This window comes from Anas acuta, chromosome 28 (assembly GCF_963932015.1).
Source record: "Anas acuta chromosome 28, bAnaAcu1.1, whole genome shotgun sequence".
Taxonomy (NCBI): Eukaryota; Metazoa; Chordata; class Aves; order Anseriformes; family Anatidae; genus Anas; species Anas acuta.
The window spans coordinates 3,139,986-3,165,665 of record NC_089006.1 but is presented as its reverse complement, the minus strand read 5'-3'; the positions used below and the strand labels follow the sequence as shown (position 1 = coordinate 3,165,665).

The window sequence follows — 25,680 nt, the reverse complement described above, 5'->3', positions numbered from 1 at the left end:
GCCCCCCGCCGCGACCGGACACGGCGGAAGCCAGGTGCTTCCTGCGGCCCGGCCCGGCCCCGGCGGACAAAGCGCGGCGCTTCCTGAGCCGGCCCCGGGCCGGGCCCCGCCGCCAGGGGGCCCCGCGGCGGACTACAACTCCCGGCATGCCCCGCGCCGCGCCGCAGTGACGTCACCTGGCGACGGGGAGAGCAGCGCCGGGCCGGGGAGCGCTGCAGGTGGGGGGGGGGCGGCCCTGAGGGGAGCCGGGGGGGGGGGGGGGAACCGGGGCCGGCATCGGGGGCACCGGGGCCGGTCCCGGGGGCTCGGCGCCGCCCTCACGGTGCCGTCCGTGTCTCCGCAGGCCGCCATGACCAAGCTGCTGCAGTGGCTGTGCGGGCTCGCCCTGCTGGGCTCGGCCTGGGCCGCGCTGGCGCTGTCCCCGCCGGGCCTGCGGCTGCCGGCGCCGTGCCGCCAGGCCCTGCTGCCGCTGCCCGTCTACCTGCTGGTGGCCTTCGGCTGCTACGCGCTGGCCACCGTGGGCTACCGCCTGGCCACCTTCAACGACTGCGAGGAAGCGGCCGCCGAGCTCCGGGAGCACATCAGCGCGGCGCGGGAGGACCTGAGGCGGAGGGGGCTGCGCTTCTGAGCACAATAAAGACGACAAAGTGTGCTGTACTGGGCTGTACCGGGATGTATCGGGCTGTACCGGGCTGTACCGGGCCGTGCTGGGCTGCACCGGGCTGTGCTGGGCTGTACCGAGTCATACAGGGCCGTGTTGTACTGTACTGGGTTGTGCTGGGCTGTACCGGGCCATACCGGGCCGTGCAGGGCTGTACCAAGCCGTGCTGGGTCATGCCAGGCTGTACCGGGCTGTGCCAGGCCATACTGGGCCATACTGGGCCGTGCTGTGCTGCCAGGAGAAGGTAAAGGGAGCCCCAGCCTGTGCTGTGCCACCCTGGTTGCAGGCAGGGGGTGGCCGAGCCCCCCCGGTGCTGCTTTGGGGCCGCTCCCCACCCTGCCCGGTGCAGCCGGGCTCCAGCTGTCTTTGCACGGGCTCCAGGCAGAGCAGGGCGTCCGCTCGGCCCCCCCTCGGCACCCACCCCCCTCTGCAGGTGCTGCAGGGAGCCTGCGCCGGCCCACCCAGCCTCCGAGCATCCCCGAGCTGGGCTGCACGGGCAGGGCTGCGAGGTGGGGAGGGCAGGATTGGGCCCTGCCTCGGCAGCCCCCGGCGCTGGGTAGCACTGCGGGCACCGCGCGCTCCCGGCAGCCCTTCAGATGTGGTTTGAGCCGTCAGGTGGGAGCTGGAGAAGAATCGGCCCGGCCCTGCCAGGGGAAGGAGGAGAGAGCGTGGCTGGGTGGAGCGGCTGGCGCAGCCTTTAAAATGCAGAGTGCCCGGAGCCTGTGGTCTCCCCCAGCCTGCTGGGGCGGCGCGGCCCACGCCGGGGGGGCTGCTCCCCGATGCTGGCGGAGCAGCGACTGCGGCTGCTGCTCTGCCCCACGCCTCCACGGGGAAAATGGGACGCAGGTGCTCCGGAGCCGCGTGTGGGGCTCCCGCGGCAGGGCCTTCCCTGGCACGCCGGGGGGAGCCCTGGGTGGCCTCGGTCTGGGGGTGCCTCCTGTTTTGGGGTGCGCGAGAGCCGCGCTGCCGGCCCGGCTGGCGGAGCCGCGCTGCCGGTGGTGACGCATGCTGGGGCCTGCCTCGCTGGCAGCCTCCCCGGCTTCTTCGCATACCAGCCGAAGGACTTTCTTGTTTTTTTTAATTATCGGCTGCGCATCCTTCTGCAAAAAGGAGCAGTTGGTAGCATGAGGGAGGACTCGGGCTAATTAGCAGGAGCGACTAATTAGCTGTTTCCTGAGCAACAGTGGCAGCTCGGAGCGGGGTGGGCGGCTCCCGCAGCCCCGTGCCCGTGTGCGGCCGTTTGGGGGTGGCAGCCCCTCGGCTTCAGCGCTGCCTTTTCAGGGCAGGGAGCACGGTGCTGGCGTGGCACGAGGCCGGGAGCCCTCGGCGGGCTCCCTGCAGGCTGGCAGGTAGCAGCACGGCCCCGGCTTCTCCCTGCACGGGCACGTGCCCGCTGCGGGCGCTCGCGTAGCCGGTGGCTGCTCTTGCTCACCTCCAGCCTCACGAGCGGGGCTGCGTCACGGCCGCTCGCGGCACACGCCAGCCGGAGTGACCGGTTGGCAGCCGAGTTTCTGCTCACTTGCGTCACCGGGAAAAGCTGCCCTGTCCCCCCCCCACGTTCCTCCCGGGCCACGAGCTGAAGCCCCAGTGCCAGGGCAGCCAGAGCAGATCGGTGGCTCCAACCAGGTGGGAAAAACATCTGCAGGGCCCTGGGGAGCACAGCCCCGTGGGGGAGTCCCAAGGGCAGGAACACCTGCACTCGCAGCTGGAAAAGCCAAGGGGAGCCCAGCGAAGGAGCTTCCTCGAGGGCTCGGACCCCGCAGGCCACAGCAGCAGGACGCAGCACGCCCCGCAGTGCCGCAGCACAGCCGGAGTTCATCTTTCCCTCTCCTTTCCCTGCCCCGTTGCTGGCGTGGCGGGGCCGCTGCCGCCGTATTGATTTTTCCCAGGCCACGTCGCAAGGTGTGAGCGAGCGGCTGAGTGCACGAGCGCGGCCAAATTCCTCGTCAACACTTCCTTAATCCGGGCTGCGTCAGCCGGGCTGCGGCTGTGCCCACGCCGAGGGCCTCCCGGGAGCTGGCAGGGCCGGGGCTCCTCTCCGCGCGGGGCCGCCGCCACCCCGGGCCCCTGGTTTTTGCACGGCTCCGGCATCTGTTGTGTAACTTGGTCACCCGCGCTCGCTCCCGTCCATCTGCTGATGCGCTTGCCTGATAACTTCATTCCAGATCATTGTTAATTCATTAATTGAGCTTGGGTCGCCGCCAACGGCTGCCTTGATTTGATGCGCACACTCGAGCGTCGTGGTTTTAGCGAGGATTTTAATTGATTTTAAGTTTGCTGGCATAATGGGCGGTAGCAAGCCCTGTGTCCGTGCTACGGAAGGGACTTTTCTTTCCACTCCGTGACCGGTGTCCTCGTGCTGCTGCTTGGGGAGGTCGGAGGAGCACCCTCAGGCAGCGCTGCCTTCCTCCATGCCCCACTCCCTGCCCCTACCACCCAGTGCTGCCGCCCCGTTCCTGGGCTGAGGCTGGAGCCCCCTGTGGGGGATTGCTGCACCCCATGGGCAAGTGGGTACTGGTGGATGAGGAGCTGCAGGGCTCAGAGGGTGCCGGGATTAGCCCCAGCATCCTGAGGCCAAAGCGCTGTGGGGACAGGAGCCGTGCTGGCCCCGGCACCCAGCACAGCCCAGAGCGGGAGGGGACAACAAGCAGGTGCTGGGAAGAGTCTGCGATTTATTAAAAGGCACTTCGAGTCGTACAAAAGGGGGCTGCCCACCCAGCCCAGCGCTGGGGCAGGGCCTGGAAGAACATCGCGGGGACGGGGGCAGGGGGAGCCTGCCACCCCCAAGGCATCGCTGCGAACAAACCAACCACCACCGCAGGAAAAAACGGCCCCAGGGAGCCAAACGGAGAGGAGCTGCCAGAGGGCAAACTGCAGCGGTGAGGGACTGAGGTGTCCCCCCAGGGCCCCAGTCCTGCTGGGAGCCCTCAGCCGATGGGGACGCCCTGGTGTCACCCAGCAGGAGCTGGCCACGCTGCGGCAGCAGGAGCAGAGTGGCGAGCAGGGGGGGCCTTCCTTGGTCACCAAGTGTCTGACACCGGCCTGGCTCCGGGGCTCCGGCACCAGCAGGACCCCCTCAGGCGTGCAGGGGTCTGTGGGGATTGTCCCGGCCCGGGGCGTAGCGCCAGAACAGCCAGAGCCGCACGACGCTGGTGACGATGCCCGGCACGTTGGAGACCTGCGGAGCACACGGGGCCGGGCGGCGTTACCCAGCTCGCGGTGCTGCTGCTGCCCTCCCCCGCGCCACCAGCCCCGCGTCGCCGGGGGAGATTTATTGGCCTTATCCCATCTAATTAATTAAAATCAATACTCATCTCGCCGAGCCTAGTCACGGGCTCTGCTGTGTGACACACGCGACGCCGGACGGGGTCCAGCCCGGTGCCAGGCGCCCCGCTGAAAGGGGCTGGAGAGGAGGGGGGGGAACCCACAGCAGCCCCCGGCCTCCCGCTGCCCCCAACCCACCGTGATGTAGTTGTCTTTGAGCCACAGCCCGTACAGCGTCCAGCAGCTGGAGGCCAGGAAGGTGGTGACGGCCAGGGGGAAGGACAAGCAGCGCGTCGACCTGCTCCGGATCACCTTGGCCTGCGGGGAGCGAGGGGCTGGCCTGGTGCCACGCAGCCCCCCCGACACCTCCCCCGGTCCCACCCAGCTTTACGCACCAGGTCGATGAGCGGCGAGGCGTACATCATGATGGTGAGGCTGCTGCAGGAGAACCCCATGCGGCTCAGCAGGGTGTCCTCGTCGGGGAAGTAGCAGAAGTAGCCACAGGCCGCGGCCAGCAGGGCCAGGAACGTCAGGACCTCCAGCAGCACCTGACGCTGCGGCACAGCGCGGGGCCGTCAGCGTGGGGGTTCCTCTGTGCGCCCCCCCAACCCAGCCGGGCCGGCACCCACCTTGGCGGGGCTGTAGTAGAAGTACACCAGGATGTAAAGGCTTTGCAGAGCGGCCCCGATGCTGTTGATGATGATCAGCGTCCAGTCCGGCTTCCAGCACCCGTACCCCAGCCAGCACAGGTTGCTGCAGGATGAGCGGCACAGGCCTGGGGGCTCCTGCCTACGCCCACCCCTGAAATTCAACCCCCCGGCCCCAAAAGGTTGTGCCCCCTGTGTACTTGGCTTTGATGGCGAGGAAGGGTGGGAACTGGATGTTGTCCACGCTCTTCGTAGTGATTATCCTCCACAGGTCAAACCTAGGGCCGGGGGGAGAGAGGCCTCATGGGTGCCCAGCGCCACGGGGGGGGGCTACAACCTTAGCCCCATAAAATACCAGCAGCCCCTCCTCAGCAGCTGGGACCTTCTCTGCATTATCTCCTACACCCCAGTGCCCCCCCCTGCACCCTCAGAGCCCCCACCTGACCCTGCACGCCTGGCCTTCAGCCTGGAGCTCCCGGCCCCCCCAGCCAGCCTCAATACCTCCCACACTGCACCCACATTGCACCCTCACCCCCCACTGCACCCCCAGCCTCCCAGTGCCCCCCCCATTGCACCCCCACCCCTCACTGCACCCCCAGCCTCCTATCACACCCCCAATTCCAGCCCCCAGCCTCCCAGTGCCCCCCCATTGCACCCCCCATTCCATTGCACCCCCCCAGCCTCCCACTGCCCCGCATTCCCCCCCCCACCCCCCGCACCTCCCATTCCCTCCCCGCCTCCCCCCGCCCCGCCCCCAGCACCCCCCCCCCCGGCCTCCCGAGTCCCTCCCTTCCCCCCCCCCGATCCCTCCCCGTCCCCCCCCCGCCGCCCCCGGTTCCCGGCGGCTCACAGCCCGCTGCAGAACATGGCCATGGTGAAGAAGAGGCAGGCGGCGGCCAGCACCGGCAGCAGCTCCATGCTCGCCGCGGGCACCGGGAGCCGGAGGGGGGGGGAAGAGAAACGCGGGGGGGGGGGGGGGCGGCGCTGCTCGGGGCGGGGCGGGGCCGTACTACCGGGGAGGGACCGGGAGCAGCGCCCCCGGGTGCGGCGGGCACGGGACACGCAGCTCTGTGCCCCCCTCCCCCCCCGATCTTTCAGGATTGGGGTCACAGCCTTGTGACCCCCCCCAGCACCCCACCTTCCTGGGGTCCCAGGATCCCCCTTTCCTACAACTCCCACCCCACAGCACCCCCTTTTCCCCAGGGTCCCCCAGTTTCCCCCCCATAACCACCCTCCATTATCGTGCTCCCCCCCCACCAGCTCAGGGGTTCCAGCTGACTGCAGCTGCACCCCAAAACTCACAGCCCCCCCCCCCCCCCAATATCCCAGGAAGGGAACTGCTCCCCAGCCCTGCAGGACTTTGCACCTCCACCTGAAACCAACCCCGGGCACCACTCCATGGGACACCTCCCCCTGCAGAGCCTTGTGCAAACACCAATTAACTAATTAACCCCCCCAAGAGCCATTCCTGCTCCCAGGTGCAGCCCCCAGTGCCGGGGACAGTCCCTTCCCCCCCCCCAATACTCCAGCATGGTTTCAGTTATTTATTCAAGACAACCGTATAAAAATTCCAGTGTTAGAAAGCTGTACAAAGCTGTACAAATTGAGGCAGGCAAAACAGCCTCTGTGCTGGCCCAGGCAGGGGGCTCGTGCCCCTCTGGCACCAGGCGGGGGGAGCTTCCACGGCCCCCCACATCCAAGAGGGGGGACGCTGGTGCAGCCGCTGTCCCCCCCCCGCGACTCCGCTCCGCTGCCTGCCTGGCATCTCGAGCACGTCCAGGCTCCTGAAGCCAGCCCCAGGGCACGGCCGCAGCTGGGCCAGCACCGTGTCCCTTCCCGCGGGACACTTCACAGTCTGAGCCCCCCCCTCCAGAGACATCCAGGGGGAAGCTCCATGCTGCTGGGGCAGGGGGCCAGCCCCCAGCCCGTCCAGTCCAGGGCTCAACCCCCAGCTGCCAAAAGCGCCCTTCCCACGAGGGCGAGGCGGCTTCCCGAGGGCTTTGGCCGCTCCAGTTCAGGCCCCAAGGGCTTTGGGCTGCTCCAATTCAGGCCGGCTGGCCCAGTAATACTGACAAATCCTTTGCTTTGCCCAGATGTCCGCAGGGAAGCCCGCCACGGGTGTGCGTGCAGGGCCACGGGGGTCCCCGAGCAGGTGGGGGCCACCCCACAGGGCTCCATCCCCAGTGTGCTCACAGCCCCTGCGGCACCAGGAGGGGCAGCAGGAGGCTGATGAAGGTGAAGGGGCTGCTGGCCCGCATCGCCGAGTTCTGCCCCACGCTCCTCAGGACGTGCGCGGCTGCGTCGTCTGCAGGGGGAGGAAAAAAAAAGATCCGTGAGTGGCCCCCGTGCCCCACACCCTGCTCCTGAGCCTGCCCCGCAGCCACTCGGACGCGTCCTCCACCACCTACCTGCCTGGATCCTCCCCTTCTGCGTCGAGGCGGGGGCAGGCGGCGCCTGAGCTGCAAAGCAAACACAAAGACACGCCGTGAGGGGCTGCCCCGGTGTCCTGGGACCCCAAAAAGGCACCCCCCCAGCCACGAAGCCCGGTCTCCCCGGTACCATCCCCGCTCCGGCCGCTGGCACCGTCCCCAGCCCCACAGCCGGGGCTGGCAGGGGGCCACGGCCCCGCCGTGACTCAGCGCAGGAAAGGCAGAGCCGGCGGAGGACCCAAGGCCTCGAGGGAGGAGGAGGGCGAGCAGCACACGGCAGGGGGAAACCCGCAGATACTCACTGCCTTTGCCAAGCACCGTCACCTTCAGCTTCAGGCACGTCTCCCCGTGGTGATGAATCGGCTTGGCTGCGGGCAGGAGGCAGGAGTTAGAGGGGGAAAATCCCCAACGGGACCCCAGCCCCACAGCAGGAGGAACACAGCCCCCCGGGCACTCACAGATGTAGTAGTAGCTGTGCCCCTCCTTGAACTCCTTGCCCAGCGTGAAGGGGGTGAAGCGCTGGAACTTCTCCGAGAACTTCTCGGGGCCGTGCAAGGCGCTGGGCTTGTCGCACTCCCAGCGGATCTGCTCCTTGGAGCGGGCCTTGCAGGCCTGGTACTCCTCCAGGTCCACCAGGTACAGGGTGTAGCGCTCCATGGCGTGCGGGGCCACGCTGCCCTCCTCGTAGTGCGGGCAGATAATGTCCAGGTAGTCGTTGAGGCGCACCTCCACCGTGTAATCGCTCCAAAGGAACCTGGGGCAGGGGGGCGGCGGGGGTCAGCACATGGGGGGGGGGATTTGGGGCACGGAGGTAGCACTCCCCACAACTCCCCCAAACCCTCAGAGCCCAACACAGGGCGGCCTGAAAGCTGCTCAGCACCGCACAAAGCCCCGCGGTGCTTTTTGGGAGTGCTTTTTTTGTTGTTTTTTTGGTGGTGCTGGGGAAGGAAAAGCCCTCCCCCACTGCAGGAGGGAGGGGACCGGCCGGGACACGCTCCCCGGCTGTCCCCAAAGCTCCAGGGAGCCATTAGGTGTGAGCAGCTCTCGCCCGGGGGGGGGCAGCCGGCCTGGCTCCAGCGTGCTGCTCCCCACACCTCGCCCGCCAGCGAGGCTCTCTCGGGAGGCTGCACGGCACCGGGGCTGCTGGGGGGGGGATGAAGGGGGCTGCAGGCAGCCTGCGAGGGGCCACGGAGGGGTCTCAGAGGGGCCACGGAGGGGTCTCCTCACCTCGCTGGCTGCGGCAGCCTCAGGAAGGGACGGCCTCCCTGCTGGGGCCGGCTCCAGCTTCCCAAACCCCTGTGGGACCCCACCTGGGAGCTGCCCTGCATGGAGCTGGGGGGCACATCCCGGGGTGGGGGTGGGTGGGTAACCCTATAACATGTAGGGGCACAAACTGGGGGTTTGGGCAACCCCTATAACCTGTGGAGGCACAGGGCTGGGGGATGGGCAGCCCCATAACTTGTGGGGGCACAAGGCTGGGGGGCACATCCTGGGGGTGTGGGTAACCCCTATAACATCTGGGGGCACATCCCGGGGGTTTGGGTAACCCCTATAGCACATGGGGGCACACAGCTGGGGGGGCACACCCACAGCATGTAAGGGAGCACCCCTACAACCAAGGGGGGGGCACGGCCTAGAGAAGGGGGGCACCCCTACACCACACCAGGGCACGTAGCTAAGAGGGAACCCCACAACCTCGGGTGGGCACCCCAAAAACCCAGCCCCACCTGGGGACCGAGCCCCGGGGCAGACACGGGGGCTGCCCACGACCCCCGCCGCCCCCCCACCTCCCGGGGGGGGCACCGGCGGCCGCGCACATCCTGCCCGTGCCGCGGGACCCGGGGCCAGCCCCGTGTTTGTCAACACGGCTTCCCTGAGCCCCGGCGCCTCCGCTGGCGCCGCGCCACCCCCCCCCGGGGAAGGAAGAGGCCCCGCTCCGCTCGGCCCTGGGAACGGAAAGGGCCCCCCCGTGCCCCCCCCTCAATCCCTTCCCGGTTCTCCCGGCCCGCACCTGGCTCCGCGGACTTCACCCCGCCGCTGCCGTCCCGGCCCCTCCCGGCCCCGGGGGCGCCCCCGGTGCCGGGTCAGGAGAACGGGGGGGGAGCAAAGAGGGGAGGGGGAAGAGCAAAAGTGGGGGCAGCGTGAATCCCCCTGTCCACCCCAAACAAAGCCCGCAGCCCCGGGGAACGCGACCCCGCTCACGGCCCCGCCGCCGCCGTCCGCGCCCTCGGGGGCCCGCCCCATCCGCGCTCCCTCCCCCCACCCCCGGGTTTTGGGGGGCGTCGGGGGGCTCCCGGGACTCACTTGGGGTTGGAGCTGTTCCAGAAGACGGTGTGGCGCTCAGCTGCCGCCGCCCAGCACAGCCCCAGGAGGGGCACCCAGAGGGGCGCCCCCAGGGCCACCCGCAGCCTCTCCATGCGCTCCGCCGGTGCGCTCCGCCGGGCTGCGCGCCCCGCCCGCTCCCGGTCCTTAAATGCGGCCCCGCCGCTGCCCCGCCCGCCCCCGCCGGCCCCGCCTCGCCTCACCGGGCCGCGGGGCCGAGACACAACAACAACACGGCGGGGGCGGCGCGGGGACGGGCAGCGGCCCCCACGCGGGGACGGTGCCACGCGGGGACGCCCCCCATCCCCACGAGGGGACAGGCACACCGGGACGAGGTGGGGAGGGGGTGGGAGGCCTGCAGCACCCCCCCCGGCTGTGCTGGGGGGTCCGGGGGGCAGCATGAAGGAGGCACGGGTGTGGCACGGAGGTCACCGGGGTCACCCCCGTGCGGTGGCACCCGTAGAGGCCCCGGGGTCCCGTGCGCACACGCGTGTGTTTGTGCCAGGGGGGACCCGGGTTGTGCCGGGGGGCTTGGGCACGGAGCTGCCACTGTGCCCCCGCCTCGCTGAGGACACGGCAGAGGGGACACGGGCAGCAGGGTGCTGGCACACGGGGCCTTGCTGTTGTCCTTGAAGCCCTTGCCATAGAAAAAAAAAAAAAAACTTTATCTGAGATGTTCAGGGACATCAGAAACACCTGGATAGGTGGGGGCTGGGAGCCAAGAGCGGCTGCTGATAAGGTGTGGGGGTAGGGAGAGGGACGGGGAGCAGCCAGCGCAGCCCTCCTCACCCTCCTCATCCTCCTCCTCCTGCCCTCACCCTCCTCATCCTCCTCCTCCTGCCCTCACCAGCTGCCTCAGCTCCCCAGGGCTCTGCCAGACAAACACAGCAGGCGGCCCCCACCCCGCTCACGTTCACTCTCTGTCGGTTCGATATTGTGAAATTTCCACCTCTGAGCCCCCGTCGCAGGAGCGGGGGGAGCTCGGGCTCCCTGCTGGCTGCCTGGCCTCTGCTCGCTCCCTGCTCCTGTCCGCCCCCGACACCGATCCACTCTCGTTAAGGCCAGCAGAGAGATGCTTCGCCGCCGTGTTGTGGAGCGATAACTCAGCCGCATTTGCAAAACAACTTTCCTCTTGTTTATTACATAATGATCCATTGATTGTGGGTAATGTTGCATGCCCGGCGCAGCCCAGGCGGTGCGGGCTGGCTGCAGCCGTGCGAGGATTGCTCCCCCGACGCTCGGCAAGGGCTCGGGCAGGCGGCGGCACCGCGGTTGTAACCGGAGAGCGGCCGCCGCAGCTCTCAGCTGCCCGAGGAGCCGGTGCGGGGCCTGTGTGGGGCTGCAGCTCCGTGCCCCGCATCCTTCCCCGCGTCCCACCCCGGGCCACTCTCCCCACCCTCCGTCCCTGCACCCCACATTCCCCTGGGAGCGGGGACCCGGCTCGCTGCCTTTCATCCTCCCTCTTTGTGGCCAGGCCTGACATCATCCCCTGAGCTGGAATGACTGCGCGAGGCCTCCTGCTCCCGGGAAGCCGGCGCTGCTGCGGCTTGTACAGGGAGGAACTCCCGGGAACACCCCTCAGGTCCGCGGCCCGCCGGGATCAGAGCGCCCGAGCGTGTCACGCGCAAGGAGCTGGGCTGGGTGCAGCCAGGCTGCGGTGGGAGGGTGGAGCGGGTCAGCGCCACGGCCTCTTCCCACCCCTCGCTTTGTCCCCATTCCTGCCCCAAGCATGCCCCAGGCCAGGCAGGACACCTGGGGAAACTGAGGCAGAGATGGGGAGGGGGGTGGCATGCAGCCCCCTCCCTGTGGGCACCTCCACTCTTCCAGCACTGAACAAACCCCAACGCCCGGGGCTGCCCCCCCCCAGGGCTGGTGCAAGCACTGGTGTGAGGCAAGAGCACAGCACCACATCCATCCTGGGGACGGATCCTGGAGCACCACACGTGGCTGGGATCTGACACCCAGTGCTGTCGGCTGAGGGGCTCCCCCCACTCTGCATGGCCGGAGGTGAGAGTGCCGCGGTCCCCAGCCCTGGGGCAGGGTCCCCAGCGCATGGGACAGGGCTGGAAGCGAGGCCATAGGGACCTGGCCATGTCCCAGCGTCGTTCCCTCCCTGGCTGACAGCAAAAGGGCAGCGGCAGGGTGGGCCTGGGGAGGGGGCACAAGCACATGTGCCATGCTGGGGACAGCCTGGGGACATCCAGGGCTAGAGGGTGCCCCGTTACATCCCTGTGCTGGCTCTCCATGTCTCAGCAGCGGGGGGACAGGCTGCTGCAGGCACGTGGTGACTGCTGGAGCCAGCGTTGCCTTGTGCAGGGTGGGCGCCCGCCCGCAGCGCACCGGAGGAAGGAGCAGGGGGGTGCAAGGTCACGGCCACGCCACCCCCTGCGTGCGTGCAGGACATGGGGCCAGCACACATCACGCGGGACGGTGTCGATGCACGAGCAGGCAGCGCTCCCACCGCGCAGGCGCGGTTCGCCAGCCAAAGGTGAAAACTTTACGCACCGCAGGCACTCGAAGCAAAACACAGCAAGGCAGGTGGGGCTGGCTGGAGGCCACCGAGCTCGTGACAAACCGTTTATGGTTTATCGGCTCGGGACACCCAGGTGCACTCCAGCCACTACCTGGGCTGACGTCAGCCGCCGTGGGGCCGGAGGAGGGCCGGGAGCCGTCCGCTCCACGCGGGGAGCGAAGGCCGCGGTGACGTGCCGCGCCGGCTGCGTGCAGCCCGGCAGGTAGGCAGAGGCTGGGCCGGCCCCGCGCGTGGCAGGGGCAGTGCGGTGTCCCGGAGGCTGTCAGGCCACGCCAGGCCCTTACACGTTTGGCCGGAGCGCAGTGCAGCCAGCCCCGACCTTGGAGGAGCGCTGCGGGGTGGTGCGAAGCCTCACGCGATGCGGCTGGTCCAGCACCCGTCCTGCGCCCGAGCCCGGACCTGCTGCCGCGTCCTGGGGAAGCCCACCCTGCGCGTGGGGAGCACCCAAGCCACAGAGATGGGGTTGTATCGAGGGTTCCCCCCTGTCTGGGGCTTGGGGATCCCCACACGAGCACCTGTGTGGCACTTGGGGACACGGAGCAGAGCAGGGCTGCGTGGCCAGTGCCCAGCGAGGTGGCAGCGGTGCCACGCACTGCCTGGGGAATGGTGCCAAGGCCGAGGCAAGCGGCAGGAGGGATTTTGCAAGCACAGCTCGCCGTGCCAGGGTGGCTGACTCAGTCCCTGGCTCCCCCGGCTGTGACACGATGGCAAACGGGGCTGCGCTGGGCTCCCCCGCCCGCCCTGCTGTGTGCTGTGGGGGGGCCAGAACCAACACAGGGGCTGCGGCCGGTCCCCAAAATCCAGCACCCAGCGTGGGGACGGCACCGGGCAGCCTGGCGTGCCACGGCCCCCAACCTGGCCACGTGGCCCAGCTTGGCCATGGCAGCCCCGCTCCGAGCCCCCAGGGCGAGGGTCCAGGGGGATGGGGCCCTGGCCCCACAGCTGGGCCGGGTTTGCGCGAGCGCGATGGGGCCGCGGGGAGCTGGGGAGCGCGGCGCCTGCCGGGAGCGCTGCGAGGACTCGTTGGACGGGTTCGCCGCCTCGTCCCGCACCCAGACAAGCCCAGGCCGGCTGGGAAGCGCAGCCACCGCCCAGCAGCGCCGGCTGGGGGGGGGAGCGGCCGCGTCGCACCGATGGGGCGGCCGTGGGGACCCCCCCAAACCTGAGGTTATGTCCACAGCATGCTTGTCCCCAGCAGGAAAAGGGGGTGCAGCCCTGTTGCGCCCTGCCTGGTGGGCAGAGCAGGCTGCCCCCTGCTTGGGGCTGACCGGGGTGCACCCCCCCAGGGTGCAGCAGGGTGTGGGGTCAGGCCTGGGGCTGCTCCAGGTGCCTGCTCCCCTTCATCCCGTGGGGGCTGTGCCGGGGGGGGTGCCAGGCGTGGGGCTGGGTGCACTTCACTCCCCAATAGACCCTGCATTGCCCCTTGGTGTGCCCCCCTCCCACAGGGTCCCAGGGTGCAGCCCCCTCCCTACACATCCCTTAGGGGGGTACTGATGGTCCTTCCTGAGCGCCGGGGGCACCCCCATGCAGACAGAAACGTGAGACCCCCCCAGTGCCAGCAGGAGCCCCAGTGTGCCTGGCACAGCCAGAGGCACCAGCAGGGGACCACCGGGATTCCCATGGGGCCACCATGCACGTGGGGGTGCCTGCACACCCCCTCCTCTCCCCCCTGTTGCCACATCCAGCCCGCAGAGGAGGGATGGGATGGGGATATCCTGGTCCCACTCCCCCCCGGGGCTGGGGGACACAACCCATCACCCAAACCCGATGGCCCCGCACTGCCCTTACCTGCGCGCTCCGGGCTCCTGCAGCGCCAGGTCCCAGCTGGATCCTTCCCTCCTGCCTCCGCGTCGGTGCCTGGGGGTCGGGGGGCAGCAGAGCCCCCAGGAGGGAGCACAGAGCCCCGGGGCAGCCAAGAGCCGGGGGGCAGGAGGGGGGGGCCTTGCTGCCAGCCCCATGAGTGGCGCCTTTGTGCCCGAGGCGGGGGGCACGCGGGAGGTCCGTTGGCACGAGGAGGGCCAGCACTCGGCGCTCGCTGAACCCCGCTGCGCGGTCACAGCCCGGGGGCACCGGCAGGGCTGGGCACTGGGGCGCACGGCCAGGACATGGGGGTCGTTCGTTTGTTTTTTTTTTTAATCCTTTTATTTGATTTTTTTTTCCTTTTTTTTTATAGACTAAGAGCAGAATATGAAAATCACCAGCCAAAGCACTTTGAAAAAAAGGTCGAGATTGTTTTTTTTGTTTTGTTTTTTTGTTTTTTTTTTTCCCCAAAAAGTGTCTGTGCGTTTGCATAGGTCAGGTCTTCACGGAAGACGAGGAAAATCCAACACGTTTGACTATGTACAAGCCAGCCCGGGGCCAGCGCCGCTGCCTATGGTACATTATAGATATATCTATATAGTCGCTCTCTGTACAGTATGTATAGATCTCTATATAGGTATGTACAGGCTGCCCGGCGCCCTGCCCTCACGGGGCTCCCAGCCACGGGACGCCTGGGGGGGGCCGCAGCAGCCCCCGGGCAGGGCTGGGGGCTCCACGCCGCGGGACGGCATCGGTGGGGGGCGCGGGCGGCAGCACCCAGCCGAGTGCCCCCAGCAGGGGCTGGAGACGTGGGTGGGGGCGAGTCCCATGCGGGTCCCAGCGGGGCCAGGCGCGTGCCACCATCCCCTGCCCCACACGGGAAGGGTCCCTGGGCTGGAGGCGCTGACGGTGCAGAGGGGCCGGGCGCAGCTCCTGGGGCAGCTCCACGCTGGCAAACAGCAGCAGGTCGGGGGGACGAGGGGTCCCCGCTCCGCGGTGCCGCTCTGGCCGGGCCCCCGCCGCGCTCGGAGCTAGGAGGCCAGCAGCGTCATTAGGAAGAGGGCGGCAGCCACAGCCAGGGGCAAGTGTTCCCGCTTGGGGCTGGTGCCGCTGATGCTCTTCTCCAGCTTGGGGATCTCTGGGTTGAAGTTTTCTGCGGGAAGAGACAGGCGGTGAGCAGAGCAGCGGGGGCTGCTGGCCCTGACCCCCCCACACACCAGGTGGCTGCGGGGTGCGGGTGCCCCGGACTCACCCAGGTCCTCGATCTTCACCTCGGGCCGCAGGGTGAACTGCGGCAGGGTGGGCGCCAGCTTCTCCCCGGAGTGCGACGCTGCAAGAGGGAGAGAGGGGACGGGGTGAGGCACCCTGGCCAACCCCGCTCCCGCAGCCCCACCGGCCAGGACGGGGGGACCTGGGAGCCCCCTAAGACCCGATGGATCCCTGCAGCCCCCACCCCAGGGTGCCATGGGGGGTACTCACTGGAGGCACAGCACACGAACACCTTCATCTTCAGGCAGGCCCGGCGGTGGTTGTGCGTCGGTGTGGCTGCAAAGCACGAGCGGGTTGGGGTGGCTCCTGGGGAGGGGACCCCAGTGCCGGGCACCCCACGGCTCAGTGAGCTGCTGCCCACTGGCTCTGGGTGGGGGGGGGGGTTGCAGCACCCCCATCCTGCACCCCAAAACACACTGCATCCCCACCCTGCACCCCAAAACACGCTGCACCCCCACCCTGCACCCCCATACCGTACCCATCAGCACCCCAGATTTGCTCCAGCATCCCCACCTCGCACCGGCACCCCCACAACTCCACCCCCAAGCTCCCCCCCAGCCCCCATCCCTCCACAGAACCCCAAACTCTCCGACCCATCCCTGTGGTCAGGGGGCCTCCTCGGAGCAGGGGTGGGCACAGCTGCCTGGCCAGGGGTGTGCAGGGGGGGTCCCAGCTTGGGGGTGTGTGGAAAGGTCCCCCGGGAGCCTGGGGACGAGCTGGGGTGGGATTCAGGGGACCCAGCTGAGGGGTGTCTGGGGGGGTCCCAGGGGGGGGTCCCACCCTGCTGCCCCACGTACAGATGTAGTAGTACTCCTGCCCCGCGCGGAACTCGTAGCCCAGCGAGAAGGCGCTGTAACGCTGGAACTTCTCCGAGAACTTGATGGGGCTGTGGGGCGCGTGGGGCCGGTTGCACTCCCAGCGCTTGAAGCCCTGGCTGGTGTTGCAGGTGCGGTAGCCCTCCGCGTTCACCATGTACAGCACGTACTGCTCCAGCCTGTGCTCGGGCACCGAGGCGTTGTAGTGCGGGCAGTAGATGTCCAGGTAGTCGTTGACGTTCACCTGCACCGTGTAGCCCTCCCGCCGCAGGCTGCAAGGGAAGGGGTGGGGACGGGGTTGGAGACACCCGTGCTTGACCTGTTTATGCCAACCAGGATGCTCTGCCCCCCCCCCCCCAACCTCCTGACCCCCCCATTGGAGCCACCCCACGCACCCGCCTTGCCCAGCCTCATGGACCCCCAGCATGGGGGCAGGATCCAGCCCTCTCCAGGCCCCAGACCCTGTCCCCAGAGGCACCGCTGCAGCACCGGGCACGACACCCAAGGACAGCTTCTGTGGGTAACTGCGAGCCCCCCAGACCCACGGGACACCAGGAAGGCAGCGGTGGGGCTGAGCAACGCGGTGAGATGGCACGGATGGGGACATTGGTCCAGAGCTCGTGGCACATTGGGGCTGCCCCACATCCCCCAGCCCGTGGGGGCTGCAGCCAGGTCTGCTCCTGTAGGGCCGCGCCATGGGGGTTTGGGGGCAGAGCGGGGCTGGGCCACCTCTGTGATATGGAACAGGGGGGGGACCCTGTGTCCCCACACCAGGCTGGGCAAACCCCTCTCCCCACAATCCCACTCCCCCCAGCCCGGTGCCCCGCGGACCCAGGGCTTGATTTGGGGTGGGGGCTCCCGGGCATTCACCGCCCCCCTGGGCTGCCTGAGGCAGGAGCGATGCCACCATGCAGGGAAGGATGCTACGGATGCCAAGCCACGTGCATGGGTGACACCGCTGTGTGAGCACGGGAGCGTGAGACGGGGGTGCTGGGGGCTGCAGGCAGCCTCAGAGCACGACGGACAGACAGACAGACAGACAGACGGACAGACAGACCGAGCAGTGCGCGGGGCTGAGGGACACCAGGTCCCAAAGGCATGCAGGGACCATGGAGGACACAGAGCCTGCACAGCCCTGGGGCAGAGCACGGCCGTGGATACCCAGGAGGGGCTCAGGACCCCCGGCTGCGATGCCCCCGGTGCTCCCCGTGCTCTGGCAGCCGCAGCGGCTGCCCACTGCGCACCCGGCCCCGCAGCCCCAGCCCCGCCACGCGCCGCAGCTCAGAGAGAGGATTTCTCACCCCGCTCTGGCTAATCCCGTTATTTTGTTAATGCCGTAAAGGGTGGCCCTGGGGGAGCCTCATTTACATTGATTAGGAGCGGCAATCCCCTCAGATCCACTCAGGAGAGGCTCCGCTGGCTCCTAATCCGTGCCCGATTGAAATCCCGGCCGCGGTAATCCTCGCAGCCAAGCCGCCTCGCGCTGACCCCCTGCTCCTGCCAATTAATTACCAAGCGGCGCTGCGAGGCGCTGGCTCCGCACCGAGATGCCGCAGCAGCCCCGCGACAACGACCAGACCCTGCTCCATCACCCAGCTCGGCAGCAAAGGGACCCCCCCCCTGCACCCCCGGGTGCCACCACCCCGCTGCTTTTGGAGGGACGAGCAGCCTCCCCTTCGCCCCGCTCCCCTGGGACCGCCACCCCACGGCCCCTTTCCCTCCTTTCCCAGTGAATCCTGGCGCACGAGGCCCTGGCGAAGAGCTCGGGGACCCCTTGGCACCCGTGCCCGCAGCGCAGCTTCCCATGGCCGCCCGGCAGGGCTCGGCAGGCAGCGGGCAAGGCTGCGCGTGCAGACGCCCCACCCTGGAAACTGCCCCCGGCACCGTTTGGGGAGCCCGGGCGTCCGGCCAGGGCCCGGGGCACCCGGCACGCAGCGCCCCGGATCGGCACCGTGGAGAGAACTGGATGGGGCCAAGCACCCACCAGGGACCCCGGCAGCGTTGGCGCCCTCCTGGCGGTGCTGCCAGTGCTGGGGGGGCTCCGAGCCAGACCCCTCGGGGCAGGGAGCAGCCCCCCCTTGGCACCTCCCTCGCCGCGCAGCCGCTATTTCCCCGTCCCAGCCCCACAGCCCAGCGAGGCAGGAGCCCAGCAAGCCGCCGGCCGCCGGGCAACTCCTCCGACATCAAGGTGCTGAGGCAGCCACCCTTGCTCCGCGCGGTGCCGGCGACCTTTCATGTTCCACCTTTGATGTGGTGTGAAAGGGAGGTGTTGGGGGGGGGGGGGGGAGAGAGCTTGTTATTAAAGAAATGGCCCCGGGGAGAAAATTGCAATTAACTCCATACGGGACTCAGGGCTGGGACGCCAGCACACCCCGAGCCAGCTGCCCCACACCACGAGGGGGGGCCGGTAGCTGGTGCTCAGCACCACAGGAGCAAGGAGCTGGGGCAGCCGTGCCCCCCCCCAGGGCTGCACAGGAGTGAAAACAGGCGCCGCGTCCCGCTGTGCCGAGGGAAACGCCGTGCTGGGGAGCAGCGGGGCTGGAAGCCCTCCTGCCCTCCTTTTCCCCGGTGCACCCAGCGCTGAGGGAGCCCCCACCTGGGACCCCCCCGGGGCCCATTAGGAAACAGGGCTCCTGATAAACAGCCTCGCTAATTAACGAGTGCTCCCCCTGGGGCACCAAGGGCCCGGCTCCCCAGGCAGGGCTGGGGCTGGGGCATGCCAGCACTGCAGCAGAGGGGTGCAGGGGAGCCCAGGAGGTGCTGCGGGGGCTCCGTGCCCCGTGGCAACGAGCCCCACGGCCAGCAACAAGCCCCATGGCCAATGCACGAGGAGCTCGCAGGCATTAGGGCACCGTCCCAAGCCAGGAGGGGCTGGGGAACACCCCCAGAGCGGGCAGAGCTGGGCTGCCGTGATGGCCTGGGGCATGGCAAGGGGCTCTGGAGGGACACGAGCTGCTTCACCCCACCCGGAGAGCTGCCAGCTCCCTGGTACTGGGGGGGGAGAGAAGCCCCAGGGTGTCCTCACCCCTTCCCGGGGCTGCAGCAGATCTGGTTGTGATGCTGCATCCTCGGCTCCTGCACCGTGTGAGCCCCCTGTGACCCATCTGCAGGGAGAGGAGCGACACAGCAGGGCACGGCTCAATGCCCCTGGATCCCAGCAGTCCTGGTGCCACCACCGGAGCACCCACAGCCCCTGCTTTCAGGCAGAAGAATGGGACAGACCCCAACATGACGTCCTGAGCCTCCTTTCCCCACCAAAAGCCACCCTAGAGAGCGTGCAGGGTGCCAGGTTCCTGGCGGCCCACACGGTTATCGGGAAGCCCCAGGGAGAGGCGACCCCGGCCGGGACAGATCCCGCAGCCCTTCTGGGTGCAGACAGCCCCGCTGTGGCTGGCGGGACACGTTGGGCTCCGGCAGGGCCCGAAGGGTTAAGCGTGGGAGCAGAACGGGCAGCATCACTTCTGCACGACTGCATTTTTAGAGCAGGGCTTTGGCAAAGCAGTGGTACCTTCCAGCATCCTGTCGGAGCTGGGCAGATGGATTTCCCCTGGCAGAACCATCCCGAGCACAGGCTGGGCTCGGCGCCCGTGGGCCCTGCACCGGCAGGACCCCGGCTACCTGGCACGCCGCAGCCACTGGCGAGCTGGGCGGCTGCTCCGCTCCCATCTGCTGCCATAAATCTGGGCTGAGCGCTGCACGCTCGCTAACGCGCTGCTACGGAGCGCCTGGTGCACTGCAGCATGCCTGGGCCACCCCTGGCAGGAGCAGCACGAGGGGGGACCAGACCCCCACGGCGACCCCCGTGCCACGGGACCTGTCCCAGGAAAGGCCCGGAGGGTTTGGGGACAGATCCGGGCTCAGCGTCCCACGGTGCTGAGGGCAGTGCCGGGGACTGGGGCGATGTGGGGCGTCCCCCAGTGCGGGTGACAGCGCGGGGGGCCACGGCGGATCCCCTCCCCCAGCCCTTTGTTTGGCTCTGGGAGCTTTGCCCTTTCGGCACATCCGGGGCCCATCGATCAGCCGGCGAACAAAAAAAGTGCCATTGATTTATGCTTTCCCCTTCCAGTCACTCCGCGCGACAGCGAGAGGTGAAGGCGCATCGATCGCTGCGGCCGGTCCCCCCCCCCATCCCCAACAGACGGACGGACACATGGACAGAGGGACGGACTCGGAGTCCCCCTCCCCACGCAGGCAGCGCTGCAAAGTCACGGCACCCAGACGGCCGCGCACACGCGCGCTCGCTCGGCAGACAGCGCCTGCGACACAGCCCACGCGCACGGGTGGCACGGTGCCACAGCGGCCCCCCCGTGCTCCCCCCCTCCCCGGCACGCCTGGCTCACGCCTGGCGCAGCCGCAAGGTGCAGGCACAAAAGGCATCGCTAGCACACGGCGTCCCTGTCCCCGGGGCCACCTCCCCGGCTCGCACCCCGGGGGCGTGCGTGGGGGGGGAATTGGAGCTCCTGGGGGGCCGTGGGCTGCTCCCCAGCGCTGCCATAAATCTCTCGGGGACGTGGCAGCAGGAGAAGGGATTGGGGAGCGGGCGGATGGGGCCGCATCCATGCCGGGGTGGCAGGCACAGCCGCAGCCCCCGGACGGTGTCCCCAGCATTGCCTTACAGGTGCCCCTGCACCCCCCCCGTCCGTATCGATGGCTGCACGATCCCTTTAATCCCTGCTAAAGCCCGTACCTTCCTGCTTTGCTAACAAGATCAATGAGGTTTTTAATTGGGTTTTAATTAAACCATCAATCTGCAACCGGTGACTCAATTACCAGCCTGGGCAGGAGCGGGTGGCCCCAGCCCTGTTGCACCCTCGGCTCAGCCCCTGCGCCCCGATGCCACAGCTCCTGCCCCCACGGGGCCCTCCCTCGGCATGGGAACCCCGCGGGGCACCGGCCACGGCCCCTGCGATCCCCTGGGCTCGGAGCCGCCCCGCACGGTGACTCACGGGGCACAACACCCTTTGCCCCCGGGCAGCGCCTCCTACTACACAGCCAGCACCCGCACTGCACGGGCAGCCGGGGCTTGGCACCCCAGGGAGATCTCCATGGGTGGGGGGAACGGCTGCGGGTGGGGGTGGCTGACCCCCCCCGTTGCCCCCAGCCCACATGGGGATGCCGTGGTACGGGTGCTGGCAGCCGGGACCGGGCCATCACCAGCCGGAGAGGTGCAATCCCCACTTTCCCCATCTCCACACCCACACTGGGGGGGGGAAGTGACCCCCCCCATCCACACCCTGCACGGCGTAACTGCCCCACGCCTGCAGCATCCCCCCTCCTGGATGCCCGCGGGGGACGGGGGGACCCCAAAACACCACAGGTGACGAGGGACGGAGCCGCAGCACCGGCACCCAGCACCCTCGGGGGGCCCGGGTGTGCCGCCCCCCCCCTGCCCCATGGCAGGGCCGCAGCCGCTCTCCTGCGTGAGATGCTCCCAGGAGAGGCTGCTCCTCACGAGGGCTCTCTCAAGAGCCCGCTCCAGCTCTCGCCGCCTGAAATACAAAGCCAGGCAGATAAAAGCCGCCTTGAAGTGGTGAGCGCAGCGGCAGCGGTGGTGGCTGGGGGGGGCTGCACGATGCTGGGCGCTCCCTGCACGCAGGTGGGCTCTGACCCCCCTGCCTTGGCCGGCCACCGGCACCTCCCGTACCCCTTCCTCACAGCTCCAGCCGTGGTGCTGAGCACCCCGAGCTGAGCCCTTGGGCCCTGCAGTGCCCCCCCAGCGTGGGGCAATGGGTCTGCTGCCACCTCCTAGGGCACGTGGGTTTGGGGGACGCGGCTCTGCAGGAACAGCCAGCGGGGCAGACCCCAGAGACGGTTTTGGGGGCTCACTGGGGGCAACTGGCCATGTCCATGCTCATGTGTGGGGACAAACCCCGTGTCGCTGTCCCCATCCCTCGCACATGGGGCACCCAGCAGGGAGGTGGCACCCTGGGGGTCACCCTGCAGAGCTCCCAGCTCCTGGCCGCAGGGCACCACTGGGAGGCAGCCGTGGCCCCGAATGGCAGCGCTGGGTGGGACACGGCCACCCTGCACCTTTGCCCCGTGCCACCGCGCCTATTCCTGGCAGGAATTGGGAACAGAGGGCAGGGACCAAGGATCGTCCCGCACCCCTCGTGCTGCCACCAGCAGAAACAGCGTGACAGACAGAAAGCACACCCAAACGGCACGCAGAGCACGGCCAGAAGCCTCACTGCCTTCGAGCCTCAATTCCTGCCTTCGCCCCCACCCCAGGCTTTGCAACCAGGCGCCCCCAAACCGCTGCATAAAGGGGTGCCCTGCCCTCTCTGCATCCCTTGTCCTCCATGCACAACCTGTTGTCTCCCGTGGTGGCAAGGGGACGTGGAGCAGCAGAGCAGCGCGGCAGCGAGCAACAAGCGACATCCTCCCCGCGAGGGGAGCGGCCGCGGTGGCCGGAGCGGTGCAGAGCTGCGATACATTTGTGGGGTTCCTGCCGCAGCCGGCACCCCTGGAGGACAGATCCGCAGCCGAGCCTGGCGGCGCACACCCTGCTCCCCGGAGAGCCCCGCGGGTGCTGTGCAGGGCTTGTTTATTGCTCTGATTGCACTGGGGTTGCTGGGATTTGCAGGCTGCGGCCCAGGGAGCCTAATTCCCCCCATAATTTATCTAATCCAGACACTTTGCCGTGCGGCTATAATTGCGGCCGAGCTGCCGCACTGCCTAACAATAAATATCCTCGCTCCGGAGTCCCTGGGACACGTCTCTGCCGCAGCCGCCCCCACCGCGCCGCCCGTGCCCTGAGCTGGACGCTCGCAGCCGCGCCAGAGACGCGTGCGCGGTGGGCACAGGCAGCCGGCTGCGACGCCCGTGGCACGGCACGGTGGGGGCACCCCCGGCACCCCCCCACCCCGTCCCCCAGGAGGAGGCGAGGGCAGCGCAGGGTCACAGCGCCGGCTGCGGGCGATGGGGTGGGGAGAGGCAGCCCCTCGGGAGCAGCAGGATGAGGTTGGGCGTGGGAATCGCCCATCCACAGGGGTCCTGGCAATGTCACAGAGCGGGGATGGGGGTGTCAGCGGGGTCTGGCCGGAGGAGCGGGGTGTGGGAAGGTGCCCAAGCGCAGTGGGACGAGCCCAGTGCCCTGCCATTGTGCTGCGCCTCGGCACGGCACGTCTTACACACGCACGATTTATGGGGCCTGGGCTTCCGCCTGGAGACACAGCATCAATGGGAGGGGAAGGAGCTGCCCAGCAAACGCCCCCTCCCCGCACAAAGGGGTGCGGGGTCATGGGGAGCCTGGGGGAGCCCCAGCACGGATGGGTGGTGGGGGTCCCGCTGGCTGGGCGCAGCCCCCAGCCACAACCCTGAGCACTCGCACCACAGAATGGGTGAGGGAGAGGGGCCATCCCAACAGGCTGAGGCCCCCGCTTCCCATGGAGGGGGTCCACGTACCCCCTGGGGTCCCCAAAACCCCTTTTGCCACGCCAGGGAGGAGCCCGATCAATCTGTGCCCATAGCCCACCCGGTGCCCCCCCGGCACAGCCGTGCCCACACCATGCAGCGGTGCCACGTGCCCACCCGGCCCCCCCTCGCCGGCGAGGGCAGCGCACAGACCCCCCCCCAACGAGGCGTGGGGGCCACGCCGTGGGTCTGGCTCTGCTCGTGGCCATCGATCGCCCCGGGCTCCCTGCAGCTCCGCTGACAGCAGCCGTGGGCGCGACGGCAATTTCCACAGCTTCGCTTCCAAATCCCATCCACTCGCCCCCGCAGCCCCCGCCGGGGGAGCCGGCAGCCCCGGTAGGACGGGGGGGGGATTGTGGGGGGGCTGCTCGCCACTCGCATCCACCTTGGCCGGGATGTCACCGTGTCGGGGCTGCGTCGCCACCCGCCAGTGCGGGGGGCAGCGGGGTCCCGCCGCCCTCCCCTCTCAGCCCCCCCCCCGCGCCGCACCGCCGGTGTCGCTCCCGCGCCCAGACAGGCGGGGGGGGGGGCGTCTGGCGGCGCGGCCACGGGAACGGCGGCGCTGCGGGACCCCGGTGCCCGGTACGGCGCCCCGGGAGGGGTCCGCGGGACCCCCACCACCGGCAGCAGCTCCCGCGCCGTCGGGGAGGGCTCGGCCCCGGTGTCACCGAGCGACCCCCGCCCGCACCGCCGCCCTGCGCCCCGGTTCACCGGGTGCCGCCGAGCCCCGGTGCGGCGGCGAGCTCCGACCCTGACGGTGCCCGCGCCCCCCCCAACCCCGCCGCCTCGCACCGTGGCACCGGGGGCTCAGCTCCGCCGCCGCCGGTCGGGTCAGGGCAGCCCGGGTACCTGACCCCCCCCCCAAAAAAAAAAAAACACAAAAATCGGTGCGCCGGGACGGAGCGGCCCCCGCCCCCGCGGGAAGGGCGAGGTGCGGCGGCCCGGGAGGGGCAGCGGAGCGGCCGGTGGGGGCCGTGCCCCGGCAGCCCCGCCCGCACGGGGGCGTCGCGCGGGCACCGGCACCGGTACCGGGGGTGGGGTGGGAGGGGGAACGACTCGGTCCCGATGCACGCGCCCCCGGCCCGGTGCAGACCCCCCCCCTCCTCCGCCGCCCCCGGGGCGCGCATCCTTCAGCGCGATCCTCAGCGCGCCCCCGCCGCGTCCTTCCCGGCGGCGCCCCCCGCCCAAACCGGTGCCGGGGACCCCTCCCGCCGCCACCACCGCCCCCCACATTGCCCCCCCAGCACCACGCCGGTACCGGCGGACTCCCCCCGCCATGCCGGTACCGGCGGACTCCCGCCCCCGCCCCGCACTCACTGCAGGTTGGAGCTGTTCCAGTGCACGGCGTGCCGGTTGCCCAGGGCCCCCGGGGGCCCCCGGCCCAGCAAGAGCAGCAGCGGGAGCAGGGGCAGCAGCCGAGCAGCCATCCTGCCGCCGCCGCGGAGCCCGCTGCGATCCCAATGAATGGAAGAACCGAGCCGGAGCCGCCCGCGCCCCGCGCCCCCGGCGCCCAGCTCCGCCCCGCGCGCTCCCGCCGCCGCCGCCGCCGCGCCCCCGCGCGCGCGCGCGCGCGCCGCCTCCCCGGGGCCCGCCTGCACCGGCACCGGGCGGCGGGGATGGGGGTCGCGGAGGTGGAAGGGGGGGAGAAAGGGGCTTGGGTCCCACCGGGATCCCCGCAGGTGGAAGCGCTGGGCTCGGTTCCCACCGGGACCGGGGGCTCACCGGGAGCGTGTCCTGGCGGGGGGGGCTCACCGGGACCCGCACGGGTGGGGGCACCGGGGCTGGATCCCAGCCCCTCAATTGGGGGGGGTGCCGGGGCTGAGCACCCCAGCCCCTGGAGGTTCAGGTGGCTGGGAGAGCTGTGTGTTGGTGTGCTGCTGGCACCACGGGGGGGCCGGGGGTTCCCAGATTTGGCCGCCCGGGGGCCATTGGGCAACCGGAGGGAGCAGGAAGGCACCCAGCCAGGGCACCCCGGATGCCGGGGGAGGACAGTCACAGCGCCAGACTCTGCCCCGTCCTGCCCCGAGGAGCCCGTCTGGCTGAGCACCCACCCGCTGGCCCTGTCCCCTCGCCCTCCCCACGCTCGTGGCTCAATTCCCCCAAACGTCCGTGGAGGGCAGAGGTGCCCGGGGGACCTGTCACAGCTGGGGGGGGGGACACAGGTGCTCCCTGGGCACCAGTCCCCGGGGGCCGTGCGGGAAGGGATGGAGCTGGGTGCCAGCTCCGAGCTGCCCGTCCTCAGCGAGTTCCCTTAGCAACTGCTGGTGCGGCACCGCCCAGAGGTCCCATGTGCCAGGCGCTCCACGCCCCGGCACACGTGTGCGCACACGAGCACGCTCACACCAGTGCAGGCACTGGCACGCACACAGCCGGCTCGCTGCGAGCTCGCACATGGGCGCGGGGCCGAGCGTGCGCGCGTGCCCGCTGCCGGCACTGACCCAAGCCCTGCGTTGCACATGACCTGGGGATTCGGCGGCTCGAGGAGCTTGCAAGCGAAACCGGGAGGCTACCGAAACCACCGCCGAGC

General features: G+C 69.5%; 4 protein-coding genes across 5 annotated transcripts; 1 reads left to right on the top strand and 3 right to left on the bottom strand.

The window, feature by feature from the left end:
- Positions 1-58: 58 nt before the first annotated feature.
- Positions 59-657, top strand: DPM3 (dolichyl-phosphate mannosyltransferase subunit 3, regulatory). Its single transcript, XM_068663169.1, has 2 exons — positions 59-218; positions 344-657. The coding sequence occupies exon 2, from the start codon at positions 350-352 to the stop codon at positions 626-628; it is 279 nt and encodes a 92-aa protein (XP_068519270.1). The 5' UTR covers positions 59-218; positions 344-349; the 3' UTR covers positions 629-657.
- Positions 658-3,315: 2,658 nt separating this feature from the next.
- SLC50A1 (solute carrier family 50 member 1) lies at positions 3,316-5,557 on the bottom strand. The gene is made up of 6 exons (XM_068663167.1): positions 5,423-5,557; positions 4,773-4,850; positions 4,555-4,678; positions 4,321-4,479; positions 4,124-4,243; positions 3,316-3,839 (listed from the first exon to the last, which is right to left on the bottom strand). The coding sequence occupies exons 1-6, from the start codon at positions 5,488-5,490 to the stop codon at positions 3,738-3,740; spliced, it is 651 nt and encodes a 216-aa protein (XP_068519268.1). The 5' UTR covers positions 5,491-5,557; the 3' UTR covers positions 3,316-3,737.
- Positions 5,558-6,103: 546 nt separating this feature from the next.
- Positions 6,104-9,470, bottom strand: EFNA1 (ephrin A1). The gene is made up of 5 exons (XM_068662911.1): positions 9,306-9,470; positions 7,460-7,755; positions 7,304-7,369; positions 6,981-7,031; positions 6,104-6,877 (listed from the first exon to the last, which is right to left on the bottom strand). The coding sequence occupies exons 1-5, from the start codon at positions 9,416-9,418 to the stop codon at positions 6,762-6,764; spliced, it is 642 nt and encodes a 213-aa protein (XP_068519012.1). The 5' UTR covers positions 9,419-9,470; the 3' UTR covers positions 6,104-6,761.
- A 4,505-nt stretch (positions 9,471-13,975) lies between these two features.
- EFNA3 (ephrin A3) lies at positions 13,976-24,681 on the bottom strand. Of its 2 annotated transcripts, none has more exons than XM_068662913.1 (5): positions 24,471-24,681; positions 15,723-16,012; positions 15,136-15,201; positions 14,909-14,986; positions 13,976-14,809 (listed from the first exon to the last, which is right to left on the bottom strand). In XM_068662913.1, exons 1-5 carry the CDS (start codon positions 24,578-24,580, stop codon positions 14,688-14,690), a joined length of 666 nt encoding a protein of 221 aa, XP_068519014.1. In that variant the 5' UTR covers positions 24,581-24,681; the 3' UTR covers positions 13,976-14,687. The 2 variants fall into 2 exon arrangements, with proteins under 2 accessions (XP_068519014.1, XP_068519013.1); XM_068662912.1 differs by lacking the exon at positions 24,471-24,681 and adding an exon at positions 23,946-24,295.
- Between the last annotated feature and the right edge of the window lie 999 nt (positions 24,682-25,680).

Excerpts from the sequence above, each read along its gene's own strand:
- EFNA1 (XM_068662911.1), bottom strand. The coding sequence starts at position 9,418 with ATGGAGAGGCTGCGGGTGGCCCTGGGGGCGCCCCTCTGGGTGCCCCTC. Across the intron at positions 7,756-9,305 it reads TGGAACAGCTCCAACCCCAA|GTTCCTTTGGAGCGATTACA; the intron begins GTGAGTCCCGGG and ends CCCCTGCCCCAG. Across the intron at positions 7,032-7,303 it reads GACGGTGCTTGGCAAAGGCA|CTCAGGCGCCGCCTGCCCCC; the intron begins GTGAGTATCTGC and ends TTTGCTTTGCAG.
- EFNA3 (XM_068662912.1), bottom strand. The coding sequence starts at position 24,280 with ATGCGCGCCCCGGGGGCGGCGGAGGAGGGGGGGGGTCTGCACCGGGCC. Across the intron at positions 16,013-23,945 it reads GCTGAGCCCCCGGTGCCACG|CCTGCGGCGGGAGGGCTACA; the intron begins GTGCGAGGCGGC and ends CTTCCCTTGCAG. Across the intron at positions 14,810-14,908 it reads GGTGAAGATCGAGGACCTGG|AAAACTTCAACCCAGAGATC; the intron begins GTGAGTCCGGGG and ends CTCTTCCCGCAG.
- SLC50A1 (XM_068663167.1), bottom strand. The coding sequence starts at position 5,490 with ATGGAGCTGCTGCCGGTGCTGGCCGCCGCCTGCCTCTTCTTCACCATG. Across the intron at positions 4,480-4,554 it reads TCTACTACAGCCCCGCCAAG|CGTCAGGTGCTGCTGGAGGT; the intron begins GTGGGTGCCGGC and ends GCTGTGCCGCAG. Across the intron at positions 3,840-4,123 it reads TCAAAGACAACTACATCACG|GTCTCCAACGTGCCGGGCAT; the intron begins GTGGGTTGGGGG and ends TGTGCTCCGCAG.
- DPM3 (XM_068663169.1), top strand. The coding sequence starts at position 350 with ATGACCAAGCTGCTGCAGTGGCTGTGCGGGCTCGCCCTGCTGGGCTCG.